This window comes from Festucalex cinctus, chromosome 3 (genome assembly GCF_051991245.1).
Source record: "Festucalex cinctus isolate MCC-2025b chromosome 3, RoL_Fcin_1.0, whole genome shotgun sequence".
NCBI classification, from domain to species: Eukaryota; Metazoa; Chordata; class Actinopteri; order Syngnathiformes; family Syngnathidae; genus Festucalex; species Festucalex cinctus.
Genome location: NC_135413.1, coordinates 8,335,783 through 8,350,776, shown reverse-complemented (window position 1 = coordinate 8,350,776; position 14,994 = coordinate 8,335,783). Strand labels below are relative to the sequence as shown.

At 39.3% G+C, this 14,994-nt stretch overlaps 1 protein-coding gene across 5 annotated transcripts in view; it reads right to left on the bottom strand.

The window, feature by feature from the left end:
- Positions 1-14,676, bottom strand: part of LOC144015561 (serine/threonine-protein kinase WNK1-like) — a 63,476-nt gene extending 48,800 nt beyond the window's left edge. For 3 of the 5 annotated variants that reach the window (XM_077515661.1, XM_077515665.1, XM_077515664.1), the window contains exons 1-2: positions 14,457-14,676; positions 9,845-11,030 (exon numbers count right to left, since the gene is read on the bottom strand). In XM_077515661.1, the coding sequence (XP_077371787.1) occupies positions 9,845-10,618 (774 nt within the window). In that variant the 5' untranslated portion in view covers positions 10,619-11,030; positions 14,457-14,676. Of the gene's footprint in view, positions 1-9,844; positions 11,031-14,097; positions 14,278-14,456 lie in introns of those variants that run through there. The other 2 variants (XM_077515663.1, XM_077515662.1) reach the window with 2 other exon arrangements.
- Between the last annotated feature and the right edge of the window lie 318 nt (positions 14,677-14,994).

The window sequence follows — 14,994 nt, the reverse complement described above, 5'->3', positions numbered from 1 at the left end:
CAAACACGTTTCAAAATGTCTAAGACTCAAAACTGGGAGTACATTTTTCCACAGTCAATATAAAGTTTTAAAATCAGTCCATTAAATTGTATGTTCAGTAAATATGCCCTAGGGATGTGCTAGGAAGGAAAAACATATCTTTTTTTTTTTTTTTAACTCAACAAAAGCATTAAACCTAGCAACCACAGGAGGGCGCTTAAAGACTGCACAAATTTAAACGAAACTTTCTGACGGGCAGAATAATGTGTCGTTTGATTTGGCACCTTCCGAAGGCCCTCCTTTACCACCATCATTATCCTCCTCGTTCTCATTTTGTTTTAGAAAATAATCAGCCATAGATCGCTTCATTTAAAAAAAAAACAAAAAAAAACGTGCTGCCGCTTTTCCCTGAGCTTCGCACGGCAAGCTACCACACCACAACTGCCTCCATTGCTTTTCTGTTACAGGAGGTGCACGGCGGGAAGGGGGCGGGATCATTTGACTCTCCAAGCCAAGCTTGTATTCACCAATGCGTGCGGATCATAACATTTCACGAGTGGCAAGTCACGCCAACATTGAACCATATTTACAATTTCATATGGACCACCATGGATGGAATATTGACATTCACGAACGGCTCACGAGTCGCGAAGCTATTTGTGATTGGAGGGCTCTGCCGCTGCGAGACAAAAAATAAAAAAATAAAAATACCGCTTTGGTGTGGAACCGGTCCGGTGGAAAAGCGCCATATTATATGTTGTAGGGGTTTGCCAAAAAATCGATTCATAAAAGAATCGAGATTCTCATTTATTAATCGAATCGATATTAATATCCAAAAATCAATTTTATTTAAATAAGAAATGAAGAAGGGGAAAAGGCAGTTGTAGCCCACATGCTGTTTTTGTGGGAAAAGGCACTTACAATACAAAATTAATAAATATTAAAAAAAAAAAAGAAAAGAAAAAAGAAGACACTTTAAAGCTACTATATGGAGGATTTCCCAAAAAAATATCTTAACAATAGCCTTTTTATTTGACCATTTATGACTGAAACATATTCTAATTAGTAGATCAACATCTTAGCTGTTCACAATGGGTACTCCTACAAGCCTCTGGCCAATATTATTTAGGAAGCGTCCGGTCCGAATCCTTCGAATTTCCCGCCCTCTGTCTGCGGGATGTGAGGTCATGCGCGGTCTCGTCAGTTGTTTCCTGTCGCGCGAAGACGGAACGAGTACAGATTTTCGCTGCCCCAGACACCCGCTGTTACTCCGCGGAAGGCCACTTAAAAAAAAAATGAAAACAATGTCAAGTGCCACGAAAAAAAAAAAATCTAAACTTGATAGTGACCGACGCCGGGCAAGAACGAGAGTGAACATTGGTTTGACATTTCAGCGGTGGAGAGAGTTGAGATCGGACTTGGATAAAAAGAAAAGTGAATCACAGCTGGCTTTCTTTCTACTCCAAAAGGTAAGAAGCGAGTATCTTGACATTTAGAAAAAATTTTGTTGTTTTCATATAGCAGTAACCTCAAGATCGATCACTTCTCGGTCGTAACTATTGGGGTGAAAGTGAGGTGGACGGCAACATTTAGCGTGAAAGGGGCGGCAAAGTTGAATGTAATAGAAGAGAATGACTTTATGAAGAACAGACGTTCCATTCCGCGGCGTTTCAATCAGGCTAAATGTTGCCTCATTTTCCTCCGTGAAAACAGCCTATTGAAGCTACATTATGCTAACGGAATGTGAACGGTACTACTGAATGGCGATAACATTCACGACCGTATCACACTAAGTAGTGAATGGGTCTATATGTTTATATGTTTTTCGCAATCGTCAATTTCCATAAATGACAGCCCACCTTTCGGCTAATGCACAATGACGCTAGCCTGGGGGCGACATACACTAATAATGACTAGAATCAGGTTGACGTCTGTCGAGCGGGGTGACTACAATATGTAACTGCATATTAACATCGGAATGAGGTCCAATTAATTGACGTAATTTGCACATCATTTTGGAGTACAGCACAGGACTGGACTTCGACCGACTAAAGCAATATGATCTGCACGTCATGTGGACATCAATTGTTTAGTGGGGATCGAGAGTCTCATTCCGTGAAGTGGCCAGCTTTGTATAACATTATAAAACTTATTACCTCTAAAAACATAGTTTAATTGGATATGAAGAGCCCAGTCTTCAATATTGAGGTCGTGCACGTACGAGTGCAAGCAGCGTGTACGAGCGTGCAGTTTGTTTTAGGCCACAGGTGGCAGTAGCGATTTGAAATTTTAAATCTTCCATATAGCTGCTTTAATGTCTCTATTTGTCATTTTGTCTTGCTCGTTAGTGACAGCCCTACAATGTGAATGTCGTGAGTGTCAGTGTTTTTTTTCCACTTTATTTACACAGCCTGTAGTGTGGTTGTGATTTAAATGATTATATTATATTATATATTATATTGATTATTGATTATTATAAGGCCATGATAAATACAACATTAATGTAACTGCAATGGATTCAATTCTTAATGTAAATATTCATATTTTCACTAATGTATTAAATTAGAGCAAGACGTTTCTACTATTTGCAGAATTGGTACTTTTGACTGTGTAAAATAGGTGCAGCATGAATTCCTTAACTGAATCGAAAATCGTGAATCGAATCGGGCCTTTGTGAATCAAACTGAATCAATTCTGGAAATCTGAATCAAAACCCAGCCCTAATACCTAGATGATGTTTATTATGCTGAATGGAAAAAATGTTTTTGTTAGCAGCTCTTCTGGTTTACCACCAAGCAGCATGCCTGGTCTAAATGTGCACGCACTGCAGAGCAAGGAGCAGCTTTCACATACACACCGAGAAACTTTAGGCATGGGACAATATGTGTACAAATATCCAAGTATTAAAATTACAGCTCTAAAATTTGCTTATTTAAAATATTTGGGGAAACATTTTTTCATATAACACATTCTATTTTGTTTTTTAAACAAAATATAGAAAAATGACAATGGACTAATTGAAGCCAAATAACTTCAGATGCTGCTTGTTATGTACAATGCACGCTGCAAAGCCGTCTCTTCTGCTACCCGCCGCGCACCTGCTTCCTTGTCCCCGAGTAAACATTTCAGAGGCTGCTGTTCCTGCACAAGCAACCTTGCTTTAACTGCCTATTTAGAATTAACGAGCAATTTCGATTCTGACGCCTGCGTATCGACACGTTCATTGTAATGAGGCCCGCAACGATGTATTGCTGTATCGATATTTTTGAGAACACCCCTAGTGTATTATATCTTCCAATCGTGACTCGTGAGTGTCAGTGTTTTTGTCACTTTTTTTTACACAGCCTGGAATGTGGTTGTAATTGATTTAAATAATTATTTGTCGTTTTTATAAGGCCATGTTAAATAAAACAGAGTATTAATGTAACTGCAATGGATTAAAATCTTAATGTAAATATTCATATTTTTACTAATGCATTAAATTACAGCAAGAAGTTTCTACTATTTGCAGCACTGGTACTTTTGACTGTCTAAAATAGGTGCTACATGAATTCCTCAAATGAATCGAAAATCGGTGTGAATAGTGAATCAAATCGGGCCCTTGTGAATCGAATCGATCCTGGAAATCTGAATCAATACCCAGCCCTACAGCTGATCATACAAATATAACATATAAATGTTACCTTTCTCCTAGAACTGGTTTCTTTCCACCCATTTTGAGGTCTCCGCATGTCAACTACCGTTTCAATTGTTCCAAAGTGTGTTTGTCGATTGAACGTTGAAATTTCACGCCTGGGATGTCATTCTCTTCCAAAACGTGTATGCGTGTCCTACTCTGTTATTTCGTCTGACTCATGCATATTAAGGAAAATGTGATGTCATTTGAGATCAAACCTATTACTTTATGAAACTAGTTTTTAACTGTGATATTTTCTTTATCAGAAACAAAAAACTTGGATTTTTGGGGCACCAACATATTAATGGTGTCACAACAGATTTCAATGGGGAAAATTGATTTGTTACACAAATAAATTCAATTACAAGCTTTGTCACGGAACATATTAAACTTGCTAATCAAGGTACCACCATATTTAAAACCAATGTTTTACTATACTAATGATAAAACAAAACAATTTTGAAAACGTACATTGGATGATATAAAATAAACAGCTTGGAGTGAAACCGTTAAAGAATGAAATGTGAACTGGGGCCATTCATGAGGACGACAAAAAACAAAACAAAGCAAAAAAAAAAAAAACAGATAGGCTGAAACAAGCCCTGGCAAGTCAGCCTGCTGTGCTTCACAGAGATTCTTCTGTCAGGAATGTAACCCACTTTACATTCACACAAGCATTCTGAGCACGAGTGCAGTGAGTATGCACACTGTTGGTGCCGTGTCGGGGGGAGGGGCTTGTGCCTGTAATCGTCACATTGTTACAAAGTGTGCATGTGAAGCGGTGCGTTGCTGTTGGACAAGCTGAGAGCGTGACAGGAAAAGCCAACAATCATGTGGCGAATGAGGTCAAACTTTGCTCAGGGCCATGGAGCTGCCTCAGCTGACCACACAGCATAAAGCTACCTTTTCTCTTTTTCTCTGTTGCCAAACATATTTTGCTTAGGTCACGACTAATTGGGCCAAATCCAATTCTAAATCAATCGTGGGTGGATTTGGCACAAAACAATTTAAGAGGCAATAATTAGATATTGGCCAAGAATAATTTAAGTACCTAACTTGTACCTAATTAAGTTTTTAATGCATTTGGACTTCGAGTGGACTGACTTCAGTTTGTTAAATTCAATATCATCTTCTACATTATTTCCTCATTTTCAAAAAGGAGTACAAGTGTGACAGTCTTAGTAAATCAATATGGGAAATTACAGTGAAGAGCAGATTGTGTACACTATTAGTGCATCAGTGCTGAACTATGGAATCAGAATCCTGCCCATACTCGAAACCTCGTAATAAGGGTTTGAATTTTCTGCATGACTGAAAATTTGTTTTGAATCAAATTTTTTGAATGACTGAAAAATCTCTGAAAAAAACAAATAAAAAATAAATAAAAAATAATAATAAAAAAAAACACGCTAAGAAAAGACACATTTTTAAAAGTATGACTTTACAGTGTTTCCCCCACAAATTACCAGAGGTTCAAAATGGTCACAAGCTGAGTTGTTGTTCTCCCTGGGAATTGATTTGTTTCTCATTTTTGAACCCTGTAAATGGTGATCATTTTTAAAACTTGTAACTTTAAGGTTGAAAGACTGAAAATGTTTTTCAATGTTATTTTGAAACTGCAATTCAAAGTCCCATTCAAATGCACAACAGCGCCGCTCACAGGACCAGAGAAGAACACTGCCAATACTCGTAACTAACGTACTTGAAACTTGAAGACACGTGGTGGTGGTGTGTGTGCGTTGGCGGAAGAACACTGCCAAATCTCCGCAAATCATCGTAACCGCACTTGAAACTTGAAGGTACTTGGTGGTGTGTGGGGGCAAGGGGTGAGGCGGAGGGGGGAGTAGGAAGCGGAAGTGAACTTCAGTCCAATCATCTTTATATATATATATATATATATATATATATATATATACACACACACAGTGATACCTCGGCTCACGAACGCTTCAGCTCACGAACTTTTCGCCTCACGAACATTAAATTCGCGAAAATTTAGTCTCGGCTGACGAACTACTTTTCGGCGGACGAACAGCACTACGGTGGCGACCACAAGAAGCTGACGCACGCTCACGGCGTCCCAGTTCGTCACCCCCTTTCTTTTAGTGCGGACGCGGTTTGTGTTTGATAGACATTTTGAGTGTACTTTTGCTATTATGGGACCGAAAAAGACCCCACCACAGGCTAGTGTTAAGCCTAATGCTTACCAGCGAAGGACGGCGATTCGGCGGCGCGTTTGCATTGTAGTCAATGGAGTTCGCGCCACTAAAAAAAGCGAAAGTGCCATCACCTACCTCAAAAAAGGAGAAAATCGTGCCACGGCTGTTTAGTCCCAGGAAAGAGGTGAAAGTAGTTGGCGGTGCTCACTTTTTGGTGACTCGCTAAAGTGCTCCACTTCCTTGTTCACCAAGGGACAAACCTCCTCCGCTCCGGTGAGCACGAAAGTGCGAATGAGCGACAACCGTTCCATAAACACTCTACGCGGTGAAACGCTCGCGAATGAAGTAAGTCTACCATTGCTACTATCCTTAAGAACTACCATCACAAAGTAAAATATCACGACTTTTTTATACAGTACAATTTATTTCTTTAATTACAATACAATAGCACATTTATTATACATAAAATAAGGTATATTTTTGTGTAATTTTAAGGGTTATTTAGTAGAAAATTATGTTTTATAGGGACCTGGGAACGGATTATTCTCATTTTAATGGTTTCTTATGGGAAATAAATGTTCGGAAGAAGAACTTTTCGGCTTACACACACTCTCTGGGAACCAATTAAGTTCGTGAGCCGAGGTATCACTGTATGTATATATATATATTAGGGGTGTGAATTGCCTAGTACCTGACGATTCGATTCGTATCACGATTCACAGGTCACGATTCGATTCGATACCGATTAATCCCGATACGAATTTATAAGTCGATTGTTGCGATTTTATTTCATATACATATATATATACGTACACATATATATATATATATATATATATATATATATATATATATATATATATATATTTCAAACAGGTTGTAACCTGTTTCATGTTTGAACAGCATTAAAATAAAATATTAAGGCTTAATGTTCCGTTCATATAACATTCTTCCATGCTCAAGGTGTGAATCCTAACCCCAAGTCAGACGTTTTGTTGAATATTTTTCGATTAAAAATGGAAGTTTAAAAATCGATTCACACAAAAAAAAAAAAAAAAAAAAAAAGGCAATGATGATAAAACATTGAATCGGTAAGACTACCGAATGAACAATTCTGAGTTCTTAAAAAAAAAAAAAAAAAAAAAAAAAAAAAAAAAAAATTATTGAATCGATTAAACACATATATATATACATACATATACATATATATATATACACACACACACACACACACACATATATATACATATACACATATACATATATTAGGGGTGTGAATTGCCTAGTACCTGACGATTCGATACCGATTATTCCCGATACGAATTTATAAGTCGATTGTTGCGATTTTTTTTCATTCAAATTTAGAAAATACTAATCAGTAAGCTTGTAGAGTGTAAGATTTATATGAAAATGTATTATTTATCTATCTGGAATTTCAGTCTTATAGAGGTTGTAATCTGTTTCATGTTTGAACAGCATTAAAATAAAATATTAAGGCTTAATGTTCCGTTCATATAACATTCTTCCATGCTCAAGGTGTGAATCCTAACCCGAAGTCAGACGTTTTGTTGAATATTTTTCCATTAAAAATGGAAGTTTAAAAATCGATTCACACACACACAAAAAAAACAAACAAAAAAAGGCAATGATGATAAGACGGTGAATCGGTAAGACTACCGAATGAACAATTCTGAGCTCTTAAAAAAATAAAATAAAATAAAAAATAAAATAAAAAAAAATCGTTTTTTTTTTTTTTTTTTTAATCGATTCGAGAATCACGCGATGTAGTATCGCGATATATCGCCGAATCGATTTTTTTTTAACACCCCTATTGGAAACATATGGAAAATATTCTGGTTATGTCCTAAATATACATAAGACACAGGTTATGGTGTTTAATTATGCCCCTACACAGGACCTTTTTACAAAATTTAATTTCAAATGGCAGTCGACTCAAATTAACTACTTGGGAGTGTGTTTACCCAAAGATCTTTCACAGTTATTTGAAGTCAATTATATGAGTACTAATAAGACAATATATGATGATCTAAATAGGTGGAGCTTGTTCCCTCTTGACTTTGGCAGTAGAATTAGAACGGTAAAGATGAATATCCTTCCGAGACTTCTGTATCTTTTTTTGTCATTGCTGGTAGACATCCCCCTGAGACAATTTAGAGAATGGAATCAACATATTTCACAATTTGTTTGGAATAATAAGAAACCCAGAGTCAGACTTGCGACCATCCAGCTTCCAGTGGAAAGAGGTGGTATGTATGGCCCTCCCATCACTGAGGGATTATTATTTAGCAGCACCGTTGAGACCTCTGGTAAACTGGTGTAACCCACTTTATATAGCTAAATGGAAAACTATAGAGCTGTCTTTGACTGATGTACCAACACAGGCATTGCTTGGAGATGCAGGAATGGTAAAGGAAACATTCCAAACAACTAGCCAGCGGGTTAATTTTTCACTGAAAGTGTGGGAAGAAGTGGTTAAGAAATTCCACCTCCAGGAACAGATTACTTTAGGTGGCCAGCATATGATTCTGAATTTACACCATCTTTGCTAGACCATAGTTACAGGCAATGGATCTAGGGTGGCATTACCTCTATGTGCAGAATTGTCAAAAACTGGGAGCTCAGAAGCTTTTAACGTTTACGTCAGAACCATGGGTTAGGCAGGCAGGATTTTTATAGGTACCTGCAGCTCCAAGATTATTTTTATACAAAATTGAGAGGTCGTAACCCAGTAGCTCAATCAAAGATTGTCCGTATATTTGTGGATGCTTACGACTCAGCCAGTAGCAAAGGATTGATAAGTAAATTATACCATGGTATTGTTTCATTAAATATGGTCACCACGGACTATGTGAAGCATCGCTGGGAGAAAGAACTGAACATCGAAATAACGGACATGTGGCTGGATTCTTGGAAAACGCAAGCTTCTTCTACTGTTTCCTGGACTTGGAGGGACTTTTGCTGGAAAAACTTAATTCGCTACTTTATTACTCCTAAGTGGAAGTCTAAACAGGCTGGTACACAGTTTGGCTGCTGGAGGGAATGTGGAGAGCCTATGGCGGATCACGCTCATATATTTTGGTCCTGCCCCGCCATCCAGTTTTTCTGGAAAGAGATGGCAGGGATTGTTTCGAGGGTTTTTTATCTTGATATGTGTGTCCTTTTCAGTTCTTTATCTAGGAATTATACCGGAAAGATTGGGAAAAAAGCTATGCTTTTCTTTATCGGATTTTGTTGGCAGCTGCCAAGAAGGCTATCACAAAACACTGGATGCAGAAAACCTGTCCCAGTGTGGACCTTTTTGTTAATACTGTAAAACAGATACATGTCTTAGAGCAGATGACATACTATACGTCTTCAAAAAGATCTGGGTGAAAGATGATGGCAGAAATGGTATGCATACCTGAGTAATGCTGCAGACTGTCTGTAAGGATGTGTCATTTGAGGTATTTTATTTTGTTTAGGCAATTAAAAAAAAAAAATTTTTTGGTAACATCTCGGAACCTTTATCATTATTATTATTATTATTTTATTTTATTTTATTTTGTATTTGGTAATCCCTTACAATGTTGAGTGCTCTTTGCAAGTCTGCTTGTTTATTTGTATGACTTTCATTTTGTATGTTGAAAAATGGTAAAATAAAAAGTGACAAAAAAAAACATGTTTTAATAATCATTACATGAGAGGAGACAAAAATGAAGCCTCTACAAATCAGAATACACTCAAGATGTCTTGAGGCTAATCCCAAGATGCTCTTAACTCAAGAGAAGCTGCCAATTTATTAGAAGACAAAAGACCATTACTTCGCCACTAATAGCAATTAAGTACAGCCATCTCTATAATGCACCGTTTAAATATGTGAGTACATGTGGTACGAAGATCAGGGCGCACCGTGAGCAAGCACCATTGACTATATTTGCAGTCAATATTTGGGTTAAGCTCAGAATAACGGTTTGTGAAGCAATCGAGTAGGGAGAATGAATAAAATGAATAAAACAATCCAATTTCTTACCTGCAGCTCACACCAAGCCACTTCTACTGTAGTTTCTGTATCCAAGCCCTTGTAGACCGTCTTGAAAGAGCCACGTCCAATTTCAATGTCAAACTTCAGGAAACGTCCATCTGGGGACGTCCCCACTGCTTTCGTTTCAGCCTCCTCAATGTCCTCCTGCACTTTCTTCTCCGCTTCCCTCTGCTCTGCCTCGGCACGAGCTTTGGCAGCATCCTTGTCCTCTTCATCGAGGTCTCCATCGTGCAGCACCTTTGAGTCGGCAGAGTTATCCTGCTCGCTTTGACTCAATTCTGGCAACGACTGGGTCTCCACCACCAACTCATTGTCACAAACATCTTGTATGATCGACGCTTGTTTCGCAGGTACAACATTCACCTTGGCAATTTCCAGGTCTTTCTGCCCTCCCCTTACCAGAGTCTCAGCGGACTCCTCTTTACGAGACACACTTTGTTCAACCTGCGTTGCACGTAGGGCGGCGGCCTGTTGCCGCTGCACCGGGGCCTCTCGCAGTTGGTTCCGCTGTGCGGCAGGTATAGGGATCCTGCTAGGCAAAGGGAGGGCCAACGCTGTGGCATTGCAGTCACTGATCACACTGCGGCGGAAGAAGCGGTGCTCAGGGTTGCCGCGGTCACGCTCCATGGTGTGATGCCGCCTCCTCACTTCGACTGGACGAGATTCGTTGACCATCGAGTCTGACCCAGAGCTGGGACTGTTTCCACTCTTCGGAGGGGGAGCCAGGAACTTCACCATTTTGTCATCGGGCTTTTCGGACATTCCACACAAAGGGTAAGAGGAAGACTTGAGTTGAAAAATTAAAATAAGGAGAATTCCATGTTGGCTAAGGGGTTTTGGATGAAGCAGTACCTAAAAGTAAAAGAAAGAGGGAAAAAGTGTCTCAAATTTCCTTTTCTTGTCCGTCTTTATACACATAGTGCAGAGATTGGAGGAGGTGGATGGACGCTCTTTTGGAAAAGGTTTGAGCACCAATGCAGGGCACAGAGTGCTGATGTTGGTATACCAAACTCTAAGTCGACACCACCCATTCTGTAAGACACAGACTGCAGCTTCTATCAAGCATAAGGACTCGCTGTTGAGGAACAAAAACGCACAGCACTCTTACAGATGCCCGGCCTCTGAGCAAAGGCCCACTGGTAGAACAATCCAAATTTGCTCTTGTCCAATTTCACTGCAAGAGAAAAAACAATAATGATTCAGATTAGCTCGAGAAAAACACACAATGTAAACAAATGTACATGAGTATTGGAATTAGGGCTGGGAATCTTTGACTGTCTCACAATTCGATTCGATGACGATTTTTGGGTCTGCGATTCGATTCGGAATCGATTTTCGATTCCTGATTCATATGATTTTCGATTCAAAAATTATTTGATTGACAAATGAGTAAGTGTGGCACGAGGTCGCGGTTGCACAATAAAACACGCGCTACACACGCGCGAGACAAGCGATGCCACACTTCATTTAGCGTCCAGTGTGAAAGTATCTTGAGGGTGTATTCAGACCTGCACTGTTTGGTCCGCTTTAAATGGACCATAGCTCATTTCCCACGCCGATCCGTACCGCAGGCATGAATACACAAAAGCAAATCATTTCACCCCCCACCCCCCCATATGTTGGTGATGATTTGAGTCTATTCAGGGATAATGCTAAAGGCCTCAGTATGCTTCTGCGACGGGCTCGCACGGGGGGGTTACGGCGTTGCTCCGCTCGTGTGTTTGCCTTCCGACTTGTGCGCAATACACATCACAATACACATCGGTGTCTGCTGGAGTTTCACACCAAGTCCCGCTGTCGCTATGGCTGGGCCGCCACAGAGTGGCGATTCCTCTGCATTTTATGACGGATTCAGGAAGTTCAATTTAATTCAGAAACACGAAACAAAGCCGGGGGGAGAGTAAGTTCATCACCGTGGCAATTAATTATTGCCAATTTGCACCGGTGTCGGCCGTAAACTCGCCAAAACACAACAGCCGTGCACTTAGCGAACACAGTTTTTTTTGGTTTTTTTTGTTATTGTTGTTTTCCGCCTCTCGTCCCAGGCACATATCCACATGCACAGCCGTGGTCTCCGAGCAGGGAAGTCGATTTGCGCCGCCAGTTGCCTTCACGGAAACTATCTGGGCGGGGGGCGGGGAGAGAGAGAGAGAAAAAAAAAGAAAAAACGCCATCGAACGGACCAATCAGAAGCGAGCTACGCCCCGCCATCTACGGCGTCCAAGGATTGGCGACGTGTGCACGTCAGCCGGCCACGAGCGACGCGGCACTTAAAATTCATGAGCGCCGTCGATCATCGACGCAAGAGCAAACGTGGAGGCATAAATTAGGCTTAAGTGCGATTGTTAATCGTTTAACATAGGCTAATTTTGTTGGCGTTTGTGTAATATGTACATATGTGTACAGAAGATAAGGAACAATGAGTATTTACTATTTATATCCACTAAATTCAACCTTAGTGGACTATATATATATATATATATATATATATATATATATATATATATATATATATATATATATATATATATATATATGTATTTATTTATTTATTTATTTTATTTTATTTTATTTTTTACCTGAAAACAGTTAGTTTACATAAGCCAAGACAAAGAGCTTTGATGGTGAAATGTTTGAGAAATTAATAGTAGTGATGCACGATAATATTGGTGGCCGATAATTATCGGCACTTATCGACCATTTTGCCGTCAAACAGATAAAACAGATAATAGAGAAATCTGTCAATAATTATCGGCAATTTGATTTCATACAGAAAACCAGATAATAAAGAAATACATCAATAATTATAGACATGCCACGCTGGTCCATCTGTTGTGTTTGTGGCTCATATCAATAAAATTCAGCTTCATGGTGCTTTACATACAATGAAACATTGTGCAAAGTGTATACAATGTTTTTAATGTATTTGTTAGACTTATAGTAGGACTTGAAAGCATATTTGTATTCAAATTAATTTTGCAAACAATTATCGGCTTACTTATCGGTTATCAACATCAGGACCTCTAAATTATTGGTTTATCGGTATCGGTTGAAAATAGCATTATCGTGCATCCCTAATTAATAGCCTATTAAATATCACCAATGTTTGTTGTTTTTTCCCTTTAAACGGTTACAGTTTACACATGTATACATATAATTTACATTTGTGTTAGAAAGCATTTTTTCTTGCTTTATTGAACCAATTTAAAAAAAAACTTGAAAAAGGACACAGCCTCTGTTAGGCCTCTGTCCTTGTTTTATTTGAGTAATAGCTTTTAATGTTTTGACGGTGGTTGTAATTTTCTGTTACATACTGATATGATGTAATTTTATGTTAGATACTGTACAGTACATGAATATTTAACTGACGTTTGAATCAAACTGAATCAAAATCTCCACCAGAAAAATTGGAATTAAGATATTTTCCTAAAATGGTTCAGCCAAGATAAGTGTCATGCGCATAATTAACCTTACAGTGCATTCACCGCACAGAACAGCAAATACATCGAATTGCAGCACCGCCTCCCTAATCTTGACCATTTGTCAAAGCCCGTTTAACTTAGTAGACAGATGTCCCTGGGTTGCCGGTTCAGCTCGAGAACACGAAACTGTGTAATCAATATGATCACATTGATAGCCTTAATCGCATATGAACAACGATAACGCCGCACAGATGGGAGCGTGGGGGGCGTATACTTCAGAAATTGTATCCCACACTGCAACCACCAAGCCCATTTTAGCCCGTAGTTTAGCACCCCATTTAAAAATGCAGTCAATCACAATCGATTCGGCTAATTAAGTCATCCACAGCCTACCGTAATACAACACAAACCAGGCAGCATTGGAATATATATATATATATATATATATATATATATATATATATATATATATATATATATATATAGTAGCCATTTTACCTACTCGGCACGAGTTTTGTGTTCCTACGTTTCCCCCGGGTCTTTTTGTGACGCCGAATGCACCTCAAGCGGCAACATTTTCAAAGCCACAAAGCATTTTCAAAGGCACAAAGCAAAAAAACCAACAACCGGCTCTTTGTTAGCTTCCTAGCACCGAGCTAGTTAGCTCCGAAGAGCTAATCCCGAACCCGGCGGCCTAACCAGTGAAACGTCACCTCGCGCATTTTACACAGGATGCCCTCCCGCTGTTTGCTTTCTCAGATAGCCTAGCTGTCGTGCGAAAATCCAGTCTCAAAAAGATATAAAAATAGATTGTGTTACCGTATCGAGGTCCAATTTCCATCCCTGAATGATTACCATGGCGCGCCGGTTACGTTCGGCCGGTGCAACGTTTGCTGGACAAATATACCAGGCAGGCAGCCTCAGTGACAACCAGCGTCACTCACTTAGCTTAGCATGCTAACCATTAGCTAGGCGGGTCTTGCAGATGGCCCTGAGAGCTAAGCGCTAGACCCGCCCCCCTTACCTCAGTCCGATTCAATGTAGTCTGTCTCTATTTAAGATTTCAAACAACAAAAACACTTGAATTTGTCACAGTCACGCCGTTATATTTCTACAGAATACACTTTAGCTGGTAACCGAGTTCGGTTTTATGAAGAGGTAAATAAACGGTGACCTACCTCGCATCCACAAAACAATTGAGTGACATTCACCGGAGTTGAAATGCTACGCGCAGCGGAAGTGAGTACAATGAGTACATGGTCGGTATCCGAGTATTATCGACTTTTAAGGATGCAGTGTGCTGAAAAAACAGGGCATTTTGGGGGGCAAAAATCCCCCAGCAACGCAGTTCCGTCGCTTTGACGAAGAAACGGGCTTTTCTGTCTGCGCATGCGCTAGTGTCCATGACCTCATAACCCACCACGCTTGCATATTCGAATTTGAAGCAAAATGAGTTTATGTTCCATCAAAACCTCTTCGTATGTCGTAAGTAACGGAGCATCGTTTGTACGTTTCCATTTGCTCTATTGAAACAACTAATTGTTTGTTAGAATGAAATAAGATAATTCTTTTTCCATTAGTATTCGTTTCACCAGATAAAAATCGATGAAATCGGAAATAATTGGACGCACATTGGACTCACAGCAGAGAATACTGGGGGACATTATCTTTTACATACTTGGCAGAATTGGAGAAGGGTCTTATGCAGAATTGACA